Below are 12,997 nucleotides of genomic sequence, written 5' to 3'. Positions count from 1 at the left end.
AGCATCATGACAAACCCCTAGTTAGACCCCTCACATCCTACTTAAATACCCAGAAAAAAAAATCTGGGTATTTTCCTCCTGTATAGAAAGTCGATGGGAGACCGACTCTAGCGGCTGATAACATCAATTAAGCTGGGTCTCAGAAAGGGTTATCATACCAAAATGTAAACTAGAGACATGTAGGAAGTCAAAAATGTAAAAGAAAGTTACGGTCACCTTGGGTGGTACCAATTTGTGAAGATATCAGAATTGGCCCTAGGCCTATATACTGTAGCAATATAGGTATTAAACTTGGGTGCAAAATATGGCAGAACTGACCAGTGAATGAATACCAAGTCCGACTCAATTCAAACATGTCTGCACCTTCATGTGGTTCATTCATGAACAGGCCACTATTATCAGACAGGACCTGTAGCCCAACACTAGCCTACCAGGCAGTCCGTGTACATAGAATATTTTTGTATAGCCTAAAAGAACTCACAGGAACGATAGAAATTATTGCGACCGAAGGTCGCAGTTTACCATGACAAATGTCACAGTTGTCAGGCAAACCCATAGACCGCAAAAAGGTGTCATCATGATGTCATCATGTTCTGATGCTCTCTGACATCACGCTCTGGCTTCACTGTGATGTCACAGTATTCCTAATAACTTTTATGCCCATATATGGAGTTCCCTGATGTCATCAATATTAATGATGCCGTTAGAGAGATAGATCCTTGTGATGCCAGGGGGAACAAATCCCTTTTATGCCCATATATGGAGATATGCAGATCCCTGTGATGCCAGGGGAACAAATCCCTTTTACGCCCATATACAGCGATCCCTGATGTCCACAGACCACATTCCTGATGTCACATCACTGTGGCGCGACCCCGCCCTTTAGGGCGAGGTCGCTTGTCGCACTGAGGCGTCTTACTAGTGATATCTTACCTGAGCTCAAAACCGGACTGGCTGACCGTAAATGGTGTCATGGTGTAAATGTACCATATTTCAGTAACATAACTCGGACTGTGACCGGCTGAACCAAACAGTCAGAGATGGACCAACCTCTAATCCATCATGGTTGAAGAAGAGGAGTGATTCAGCAGCTATGGCCATCTGGACGCAGTTTGTTCCCCAGACTGGAGAGTCCAGACTGAGCAGATGAGCAGACTTGACCCCATCGCTCTGGTAACATGAACCCAACACATCTGAGGTGAAAAATAACACACAACGGAAGCCTTATTATTACAGAGAGTAATACAAAAATAAAGCCAGAGCAGAGTGGAGCTGACTTGACTTCTGATAAAAGGCTGAAATGGTTGTTTAGACATGGGTCCATTGTGGTTAAGGTAAGTGATGATAGGTCTAAACAAAACCATCTGTCTGAATAATATTAATACCGTTTTTACTGTTAACCTGGTCTGCCTCTTGAATACAATGATCTCTACCAAATACACCTCGGCATTCTCTGAGTCGTATTCTTTGTGGAATTATTCTGTATTTCATGGGAAATTATTCTATGTTTCATGGAAATAAGATGTAAGATTTTAAATGGATAAGTTATCAGTTTATTATATATTATATATTATTTTCTTATCAGTAAGGGTAGGGATCTGGGAAAGCAGTTAGCCAATGAGATTGGGTGAAATCAGATTCCTTGATTGTGAGCTTGTAAACGCTGGATATCAGTTCAGGAACCACAACCTAAAACCTTCAGTTGGATGATTTATTTAAGGCCTCACCGTGTGCCAGGTTCTCAAACTTCAGTGACAGCTTTTCCAGAGAATGTTTGGTCTCTGTCTCATACTCCATCTTTGACATCTCTTTAAGAATCTTACAGGCACTCAGTGCATTCAGCACTGGCTCCTCTGCCTGAGAGATGGACAGATGGACAGAGAAACAGATGGACGGAGAGACAGAAGGGCAGAGAGACAGATGGACATGGAGGGACAGTGAGACAGAGAGACAGATATATCCCTGCACTGCCTGCATGTAACCTTGATACATGAAAACTGTTACACTCCTCTCACTTATACATATTTTGTCCTGATTGTATTGTATTGTATTGTATTGTATTGTATTGTATTGTATTGTATTGTATTGTATTGTATTGTGTACACTTCTGCTTTGACAATGTAAAAGTATGTCTTAGCATGCCAATAAAGCCCTTTGAATTGAAATTGGTTTGACACATGGACAGAGGGATACAGAGACTGATGAACAGAGGGACAGATGGACACAGAGACAGAGGACTGGTTACAGACACGCTAGACATCATTAATGACCGCTGAGGCAGACGTTATCCCTCTTATTACACAGCTAATTCATAAATATATTAATAATTTGACCAAAACCCTAAAACAAAACAAAGTATTTCCTTGTTTACAGTACTTAAAGTGCTGCGCTGGGCGCCCCCCAAGCACAACACGGTCGCCTTGGAAAACAAGGAAGTGTAGAATCCATTTTCTGTTACTGCATCGTATATTTCTTGCTTCAAATATTTTAAAATAAATTCTCAAGAGCAACGTTTAGTTGTAAATGACACTGTGTGTTTGGTTATGTGGTTCTCACGTTGGATACGGCACGGAATTCACTCAGTGCAGCCTGAGTGCAGAAGGTGCTCTGAGCCTTTGATTAGCCAGCAGCCGCTATAGAGCGGAGCGGTCATTATACAGATATAATTCACCGCTGATTTCAGCGATTGACCAATCAGAATCAAGCATTCAACCAAGCCGTGTAATAAATCCATGTAAATGTCGATACAAATATATATGCCTTTTACCTTCCCCCAGAAGAAGACAGCCAGGTCACTGTGGTTCTGTAGGACAGCCCAGATAAAGAGATGAGTCCAGGGGGATTCATGGGGATGGTTCCTGTACTCATGGTCTTTCAGCAGCTCTTTGGCACGCTGAGGAGAGAAGAACAGAACTATGAAGAGGAAATGGGACATAGGCATTAAAGGCCCTATTTTGAACAGATGAATTAGGCTTATATTCGTAAGGAGTTTGTAATTGAAAAAATATGGGATTTGCAAATCATAAATTTAGAAGTGTAAACCTTTGAGTTTTACTCCAATGTTTACGAATACTATATCATAAATAGAATACAGTAATCACAACCTATCAAATCATGGTGGTCTAATTCATAGTGTTAGTATCAAGACACCTAGATAATAAGAACATTTCTATAGGGCTTTATATTCATGCTCAGGCCTTATGAAGCTGATAGGTATATGTCATTGACGTGTGTTAAACTGAAGAAAGCAGTTATTTAATTTGACAAAACAAACTGTGTAACAGATCATAATATTACAGCATAGTAAAGGCTGGCTACTTACAGTATGTTAACCCCTTAAACCGAAGTCCCCTATAGGGGTCATTAGGCCACCTAATTATTTCCCTGTACTCTAAATATCTTCACAGAAAATAGACAATCTACCAGCTCACAACACGCCACAACACTGCACATTGTGAGCTTGTAGATCTGCTATTCAACGAGATTCAAAGAGTGTCTAGTGTCCCAAAACAACACAACAGTAGTTTTTTGAAGAATACCTCCAGGACCATCGTGTGAGAGATGAAGTCGTCTAGCCCCAGAGCAGCGAAGTAGAACCGCTTCACACCCACTAACCTCTTCAAGACATGTGACACCTGGAGAGACAGAGAAAGAGGCAAAGAAGAGGAAATAAGACAATCCTGTAACACAGGCACGCGCACACATAGACATCAAAGCCCTTTTATCCGTCTGAGTTTTCACTATGGTGAAAGAAATCAAATGCCACCTTTTCCATGCCATACTTGAAGGCAGCATTCAAGAGAATTGCTTTGTACAAACTCTCCTGAACTCGAATGCAGCATCTTGTGTTAATGAATTGCCCTCCCTGAGTCCCTGTGTAGAAATCCATGCCATATACGCCAGTGTTTCTCAAATGGGGGTACGGAGAGTTACTGCAGGGGTACTCGAGAAAATGCTCCCAAAAGAGTAAAATAGAATTATAACTCATGATAATATTATTCATAATTAACTACAATTGAAGTAGGAGGGGGAAAACATTTACTGTTATGTTTAATGATGATTGAAATTACATTGTACCAGGTAACTGGGTCGTGTTTGAAAGTTGTTGAAAATAAATCTGCTCAGAAGGCACCGTTTTAAAACTCTTTGACTCCATTTCTTATTTGTGATGTTATAATCTTGAAAAGGGGGGTTATCATAGCATTATATACCACTAGTTTACCACTGGTTTTAATTGCAGTTGCAAGCAAAATGTTGTTAGGTAAAGGGGGTACTTGTATTCAAAAGTCTGGGAAAGGGGGTACTCAAGCCAAACAAAGAGTGAGAAACACTGCCATACGCCACATCTCCAGTATTCACTTGATTATGCCAAGTTTAGTGTGATATCAAGTACCAAAAATAGCTGACCTCCAAAGGCAAAGGCCCTTTTAGAAGTTTCAGCCCCTGCCTCTCTAACATTCTCTGCATGTCCCTGCTATCACGTTTCCTCTCAAATCAAGTCAGCTTTCTTTCTTTCTTTCTTTCTTTCTTTCTTTCTTTCTTTCTTTCTTTCTTTCTTTCTTTCTTATACATATATTATATTATTCAACAGAATTATCAAGATTATATTATTCACCAACAAATTACAAATGTACTTTATATTCAAAGTAGATTGCGCTGTTAGTTTAATTCCCCTCCACCAACCTTACACCATTAAGTAGTGAGTGAAGGTCATCTCCTCAGAACCACTGATCAAAGATTATTCTATATTTTGTCTAAACTTAAAGTCACCTCAAACAGGCTGATCTTTGTCAGAGAGTCTGTCTCTCCCAGCCTCTCCTTCAGACGCCCCAGTAGCAGCCTGTAGACCAGAGTGTCTTTATCCACTCTGCTGTAGAGTTTCTCCAGGAAGCCATAAATCAGATTATACTTTAACCCCCCGACCCCATCGGTCCTCAGGTATTTCTTCTTCTCAATTAACTGACATATGAGCTGGAACTGGTTATTGGCCAGTGCGTACACCATGCAGTCCATCAGATTTTCCTCCTGTTGGACACAGTGGAGGTAAAAGAGGGGCAGGTTATCTGAATGTTTTTATGTTTTAAATGTAGACCAGAACACAAAAAAAGGGAAAACGCTCACACCTTTTAACCCCCAAATAAACATATTTGAACTGGGGACCCCCACCCTGACAAGCACTTGGAATTCGTTAAATCACCGTCCAGTTGATGTCATCATCACCGATGTCATTGTTGAAGAGCTGACTGCTGGCAAAGTTCTCTCTGTTCCATCTCATGGCTAGAATCAGCTCCTTACTGTAAGGGAAGGTATTACCTGAGGAACGGTGCTTGCTGGCTGAAACACACACACACACACACACACACACACACACACACACACACACACACACACACACACACACACACACACACACACATACACACACGCACACGCACACGCACACACACACACACACACACACACACACAGTTAAATCAATCACAAATAGCACAGGAAGAGGTCCTCTTCATGAAATGCACTGCACTTTCTCATTTTCTACCTGCTGATGGTTTTTATATAGTATACAGATGGTCTACTGGTAGTGTCCCTACCAATATTTGGTTCTATTGTGAATCAGCAGCCTGTTATATATATAGTGCCTTATTATCAGTGTAAATAGCAAAAAGTTGAATTTTCGGAACAATATTAACAAGTGATACTTTCTACTCTTCTATCAGGGGTAGAACTAAATGTGATATTGTTTTTTGTTTTTGTTTTTACCTGGGGAGGGGTATCTCAAAAACTAAGGCATTCCTCCCTTTTTGAGTGTTTGTTCCTGCACTAAATGTGCTGTAGCCCCACAGTGTTTCTCACCTCCCAGAAGTAAGGACTATTAAATATAATATGAATTATTGTTATATATTGTACCTGGCATCAGGGCTTTGATCATGACTAAATCAAAGTCTTCTGGTCTCTCCTGGTCTTCATGGTAGAATGTTATCAACTTCCTGTTCTGGCAGATGCTCTGAACCTGAGGGCCAAGGTCAAAGGTCACAGGATGGTCAAATTAGACTGTGATATTCTGATGGAGTTTAGTATAAAAATACACACACACGCACGCGCAGGGCGCACATGCGCGCGCGCGCACACACACACACACACACACACACACACACACACACACACACACACACACACACACACACACACACACACACACACACACACACACACACTGAACTATTTTCTCCTCTTTTTGGTACTAAGCAAGAGAGAGAGCATTACAACATGCAATTATGCAACACGTAGTTGGATTCAAACTATTAAAGCTATTTTCCCCACTGAAATTGAGGCAGGTAAACTCATGGATGGTCAGGTATACAGACAGTATTTCTATTTTCATGTGTTTTAGACTGAGGAGTTGCTAACTTAGTTTCAGACATCCAGGAGTTAAGATAGCAAACCTAAGCTCAGGTTGTCGGTTCAGGGTTCAGCACTGCTCAACTGTCACCCGGTATAGTGATACGCACTAACCAATGGGACAGACCTAAACGGCACGCTATTATTGTATCAGTATAAGATGCTTTGTAAAGGAGCGCTTGGTTTCTGTGGAGATGGCGGGCGTGCGCCGTCTCAGGCGGACTTGACCCACGTGAGACACCACGGAGCGAGCTAAAGTGAGCAAGTTGCCGTGTAGAGCGTTGCGAAGTCCGCTTGAGCCGACTCAGCGCCATTTGAAGTAGTAAACCAGAATATTAAATCTTCGCCGCCTGACTTTCGGCACTTCACACGGTCCAAGTGAACACAGCGGAGCGCTCCCTACCTCTGGTTCAGCCAATCACAAGCCGCGGCAAACCACAGATCTCCTAGGGACACCATTATCGCAAACAGCACTTTGTAAACACTCCCATTAGCCGCTCAAGTGTTAAAGTTCAAAGGAAAGGCAGGAAATACCTCTATCGTCATTCCACTCTTAGGTGCCCTCCACACTAGGTGCGGTCACCAACTCCTAGCAATTCATTTTCAATGAGAGGCGGGCGGCTTTTTCGGCCGTGCAGCGAAGTTTTGGGGCGGCGAGGCGAGCAGGCACGGTCCTGTGAAATCCACCGCGAGCGTGCTCGTTTGTGCATGCGTACACAGGCGGTGAGAGATGGATTGTGTTCATCTTTGTGAAATACCTTGCGGCGTTTACTCACTGAGCGAGTGTGTTTGTGTCTCACCGCAGTGTGGAGGACCCTTTACAACGCTCCATGTGTGGCTGCTACTCAGTGACGGGGCCAGACCTGAAATGACTGCTGGACTGAACATATGAAAACTTCCTTTGAGAACAGGTGTGTTTGGGAAGCAAAAATGTATGGGGTGTGATTGGCGTGGGGTAATGAATCACATCACCTGCCAATTGTGTGCGCCATACATTTGTGCTTCCCAAAGGAAGTTTTGATATCTTCCGTCTTGTACTCATTCCGAAGCCCCTCACCCAGAGAGAATGTCGTCCGGGACCGATCTATGGCTGTGTATTTGGAATATTACACAATGTGTTATATTTAAGATCACAGACTATTCTAGGGCTATGACAATTGAATATTCAGATTCCATTTCGAAACACCTGCTTCATACGACAAGCAGGAAAGTGGATTTCCAAATAATAATCTCCCTGTGATTGGCTACAGGTTCAGCCTCATCACTGTGTGTGCACCAATCACTGCGCTTACCAATTTAACAAGTTGATCTGTCTGGGCTTCAGAAGGGAAGTGTTTCTTGACCAGTTCTGTCACTCTATCAACATCATCCCCAGCAGAGGCAGGTGATTGGTTCTCCAACATCTCACTCAAGAGGTCAGCCACACCTCCTGACCCTGCCAGCACCAACCAGGGTGTGGAGTTCTTCAGAGACAGATCCACCCTCTGATGAAGAGAGAGAGAGAGAAAGAGAGAGAGAGAGAGAGAGAGAGAGAGAGAGAGAGAGAGAGAGACACACACACACACACGCACGCACGCACGCACGCACGCACGCACGCACGCACGCACGCGCGCGCGCGCGCGCGCGCACGCACACACACACACACACACACACACACACACACAGACAGACAGCGCTTATAACAAGACATACGTATATACAAGAGGACACAGAGGCTGGAGCTGTGAGCTAAATGGCCGAAGCTATGGTGATGATAAATAAGCAGGTGTAATGCAATTCATACACTTATAATGCTCCAGACTCAAACGTCAAGTTATACTGGATAAAACCATTATAATCTAAATGATATTGTATGAATTAATATTGTAATAAGAAGCAGTGATTGTACCTCCAGCATGGATGGCTCTCCTGATATGAGCATGCAGAGGACAGGAATGGTAATGCTGCTGCTGTCTGTAAGAAAATATTTGTTTGAATTGTATTAAATCATATCAACTGGGAAATTATCTACTTTCTCATTGCTCTACGTACAGTACAGTTCATTTAAAGCTTTCTAGCACACTGATGCATCATATTTCTACATTCTGACCACCATGAAAACGCGATGATACAGCAGGGTATGTTTTCAAGGCTTGTGATTCTACAACACCCTTGTGAAAACACCCTTTGATTACTAAATAATAATTATTTAATACTTAAATAACCCACATATGACCTTTTTTGATTAATCAAAAAAGGTCATAGATGGAATAACAGTAGTTAAACATAAAAACAAGCACCAACAGTTAAACTATTATAGTTCCTGCTGTTTTACTACTCTTACGTCACCTTTTGACCTGGGCATGGCAAACAATACCATGCTTGATGTCATTCCAGTAATAAACAAATCATTAACATCGACCATCTCTTACCCCTGATGTGTTGTGTGGAGAGGTGTTCCTCGAACTTGACCCTGAAGATCTTCTCTCCTCCTTTGCGACCTTCACTTCCATCATCCACCAGCAGGAAGCGCTCATGGTTCTTCTCCAGACAACAGGAGTCACTGGTCTTGTTCCCAACAGAGTACTGAGCAGGGTTTAGATCCCCACTGCCCTGAGATGGAAGAAAACAGGAATTACATTTTTACTTCAGGTGAGTCTAAGATTGGGTGATCATTTTATGAAGATGATTAATTACGTGGAAGAAAACACTAAACAGTGTTGTTTGTGTGTCAATACCTGAGAGTTGACCAGCTGGTCTTTGTTATGCACAAAGCCCCACGGAGTGATTCCCACTGCGTGGAACTTGCCCTTCACCGCCTCTCCAACACATCTCCCCAGGCCTTCATCAAAACCCTCTGTCAATATCCAGGCTCCTGTGCGTGTGTGTCAACAGGGTGATTAGTCACACACTTAAATAGAGGCTGTGGGCTGCGGCATTCAAATCATTCTGACCGATGACTACGTCACACATCAGAAGTCGCCTTAACTTCTACAGCAGACGTCATCGTATAGCCTATGCCAGGGGTTTTCAAAGTGGGTGACGGGGCACCCTGGGGTGCCGTGACGGCAGTCCAGGGGTGCTGCGAGATAACTTGATAATATTTGGAATTTGTCTGGACACCTTAAAAATATATTTAGTATCATTACAAAGTAATCTTTAGTCAGTTCTAACCAAAATGGCTATTATCTCAATGTTTTCCTCACAATAATCGCTAAAATATGCTATAAATATGAGATGCTGGGAGCGAACATTATGAATATAATGGGGTGCCTCGGGTGAAACAAATATTTATAGGGGTGCCCTGACCAAAAAACGTTTGGGAACCCCTGGCCTATGCAGATCTGCATACAATGACGTCTGCTGTGGATATAAAGGTCATCCTCTGTTGACTTGCTCTAATAAATATAAATGTTTGTGAACCAGCATCACGCACGCACGCGCGCGCGCGCACGCACACACACACACACACACACACACACACACACACACACACACACACACACACACACACACACACACACACCTCTTTTTTGCAAGGGTTTGACCAGTCTGATGACCTCCTGAACCCAGGGTTTGACCTCTGCACTGCCGTCTCCTCCCACCACAGATACCACCAAGGCAGGTGGGTCCAAACCCCACCCACCATCTTGAATGTTCTTACTGGTCATCATGTTGTAGACACGGGAGGGTGCAGTGTCTGATGACAGGCGCAGGAACTGGGTGATCAAAGAGACAAATCAGATGATGATGGCAGTGATGGACATGATCAACCTAAATACAACTTTCAAGAGAGGCGGGGTTTCTACACACCAATCTACTCTTAAAGGAGTAGTTCACCCCTAGTCTGGGATCACTTCACTTTTCGAGGTTTGATCCGGACGGGAGAGGAAACCACTTTGAGTACTACAACGTCATGTTGTAGTACTCAAAGGATTACAATTTGCCGGAACTATGAAACCGGATTCAGTTTTAACCCAAAATAATTCCCCTGCGCTCAAGGACATACTTTTAGGGCCTACCTAATAAACTCCTTGATGCGGCGTAGTTTTGCTTTTGAAAATTTTGTTTGGCATATGCATCTTTTATTCCAACTCGTAGCGACTGGCAAGACTACACTAGGCTACTCGAGCATTGTAATAGGGATTGGGGAAACAAACGGAGGGAGCCAAAACAAAGCGACGCCGCTTCTTCGGCTTGTGGTTTCCGCCTAGACCGGATCAAACCGCCCGTTGTTAATGGTGGGCGAGGTTAAGTTCACCCCCAACATGACTTTTTTTTCTATTGATTACTCACGCCATAGAGACTTGAGTTCAATAATATTTTTAGTTTTTTTTATAGCATTCCTAAGACATAAATGTGATTATAGTAAATTTAGTGTAGGGATAGTCATTGGGGAAACGTTTATTGTAATAAACGTATTGTCTTACGAATGTGATCTCTCTCTATAGCGCTGCTGCTGCTACTCAAAGATTTGCCATTTCAGATCATGACAAGTGACAAGTCAGTGTGCCAATTACATGAGTTATATTTCGTCGTTGTCGGGTGAAAACCTTGTACGTCCAAAACCGTTTGTTTTGTATTTATCATTTTAAAAATGATTTAAATTAGTGAAAACAGCCGATCTACAAGCACACAACGCCTCGCACCGCGAGGCGTTGTGTGCTTGTAGATCTGCTGTTTTCACTACTTTTGTGCGACAGCCTTGTATGATGAAGCAGGGCTTTGCTTTGCGAAAAAATTGACAAATTTGAAACTTGGAGATACGAGAATGGAACGAAGGCCGACATTTTATTTAGATTTTTTTCCAAATGGCCGGCCTGGAATGAACCGGCCGTTTGGGAGTTGTCCCGCTTTTCCCAATGGCCAGCACGTCTCTGGTATCATGAACCACAGAGAACATCGATCACATAATGTCAGTCAGACACTTACAGATCTGTGCAAGCTGTCTCCCTCAATCTGCAACTGGAATCCAAAAGCATCAGTGGGCTGTTCAGAGGAGTGAAGCTCAGTAGTCCACTTAGTGTCCACAGCTGTGTTGATGTGTGTTGGATGTGTGTCTCTGGGACGTCCACACTGACATTGTCCATCCCTGATGACACAACAGGACAATATGTCAATACACCACTGCTTCACAAAGTGGGCCTGGGGACCCCCAAGGGTCATTGGGGGTAGCAAAATGAGGAACAGTTAAAAAAACTTAAAGGAGTATTTCACCCCCAAAATGACTTTTTTCTATTGATTACACACACCATGGAGACTTCAATAGTCCAATAATATGTTTTTGTCGTATTTCTAAGACAATAATTTGATTACGGATGGAGATGCATTTGGGTCCCCATCCGTAATCAATGGAGGAAAATTTACTTTTTTTGTTGTTTTAGGAATGGGGACCCAAGTGCATCTGGCGGCGCAGTGGTAAAGTCCCTGTCCACCACCACAGAGGTTGTGGGTTCGAATCCACCATGGTGCAACCGGCCATGTCGGGCGTCTGTGCGAACACAATTGGCCCATGTTCGGGGGAGGTAAGCTGGACCGGGAGGGTGATACAGGTCATAAGCCCTATTCACGGCCCGCCCACTCAGACTCAGCATCCCCCCGGTGCTGAAGTCACGTTTTGAAGGGGAAAAACTACTAATATCCCATAGAGTTAACACAGAAATCGCAAATTTAATGCAATTTCCGAATAGTACAGTATGAAATACGGCTTGCATGAACAAGAACACAAGATAGTAAAAGGCACAAAGCGTTATAATTTACTTTACCGTTCGAAATAATGATTTGTTGGCTTTAAGTCCAGCAATTTCTGTGATATTTTACCCTTCTAAACTGACGTCAGCACCAGGAAGTTGCTGAGAAATTTGCTGAGTGGGCGGGCCGTGAATAGGGCTTATTGCATGTACTGTAATAAAGACATCTAATCTAATTTAATTCTACGGGCTGGGGGGCACCTGTCAGCAGGGAGTGTTGGGTGGGAGGAGGAGGGCGAAGGTTCTTCGTCCTCCCGGTGGGGGCTCCTCACTGGCAGGTGAGTCAGTAAAACACAACAGCAGTGACAACACAGCAAAATGTGTGTGGGGAGGAATCAATTGGTATAACGACTACATTTTCAAATTGGGGCAAAAAAGGGGTAAAAATAATTGGCTACTCTAAAAAGTAAAACAAATAAATAAAAGGAATGCGACAAATACAAGATATAAGTAAAGCCCTTTGCACACAGGCGCGTTTAACCGCACGGATAAAACGGACAATATAATTTTTTGAAAAGAAAACAATGATTCTCTATGACCTCATGCACACCGGCTCCGAATTAGCCGTGCGACGAGTGGCTGCCGCCGTGCGTTTTTTTCTCGATCGAACCCAGTTCGATTCGTGCGTCTTGTCGCATGCGATAAAAAACTCATCACTCCTTTCATGACTCCTTTTTGGATCCGCAGCGCCGATTCCGCACAGCCTTGCACACCAAATCCAATGCGTTTTATTCATGCCGCAAACGAAAAAAACGCAACTGTCCTGTGTGCAAAGGGCTTTACTCTGCCCTTTTCCCAAATATGGAGATGACTGACATCATATGTATGACATCAGCTCACAACTTGTTGTGAGTTCGTAGATCTTCTAT

At 43.2% G+C, this 12,997-nt stretch overlaps 1 protein-coding gene across 1 annotated transcript in view; it reads right to left on the bottom strand.

The window, feature by feature from the left end:
• Positions 1–12,997, bottom strand: part of LOC308289317 (transient receptor potential cation channel subfamily M member 5-like) — a gene marked incomplete at both ends in the record, with an annotated part of 33,273 nt that overhangs the window by 7,835 nt on the left and 12,441 nt on the right. Inside the window, 13 exons of the mRNA XM_080730991.1 lie at positions 1,051–1,193; positions 1,728–1,857; positions 2,768–2,893; positions 3,540–3,635; positions 4,771–5,025; positions 5,198–5,313; positions 5,908–6,010; positions 7,692–7,883; positions 8,288–8,352; positions 8,811–8,991; positions 9,117–9,253; positions 9,905–10,097; positions 11,311–11,470. Of these exons, the coding sequence (XP_080587117.1) occupies positions 1,051–1,193; positions 1,728–1,857; positions 2,768–2,893; positions 3,540–3,635; positions 4,771–5,025; positions 5,198–5,313; positions 5,908–6,010; positions 7,692–7,883; positions 8,288–8,352; positions 8,811–8,991; positions 9,117–9,253; positions 9,905–10,097; positions 11,311–11,470 (1,897 nt within the window). The remainder of the gene's footprint in view (positions 1–1,050; positions 1,194–1,727; positions 1,858–2,767; positions 2,894–3,539; positions 3,636–4,770; positions 5,026–5,197; positions 5,314–5,907; positions 6,011–7,691; positions 7,884–8,287; positions 8,353–8,810; positions 8,992–9,116; positions 9,254–9,904; positions 10,098–11,310; positions 11,471–12,997) is intronic.

The sequence above is a fragment of the Nannobrachium achirus genome, assembly GCF_963921795.1.
Source record: "Nannobrachium achirus genome assembly, chromosome: 1".
In the NCBI taxonomy this organism is placed as follows: Eukaryota; Metazoa; Chordata; class Actinopteri; order Myctophiformes; family Myctophidae; genus Nannobrachium; species Nannobrachium achirus.
This window is presented reverse-complemented; position numbering and strand designations above follow the sequence as displayed.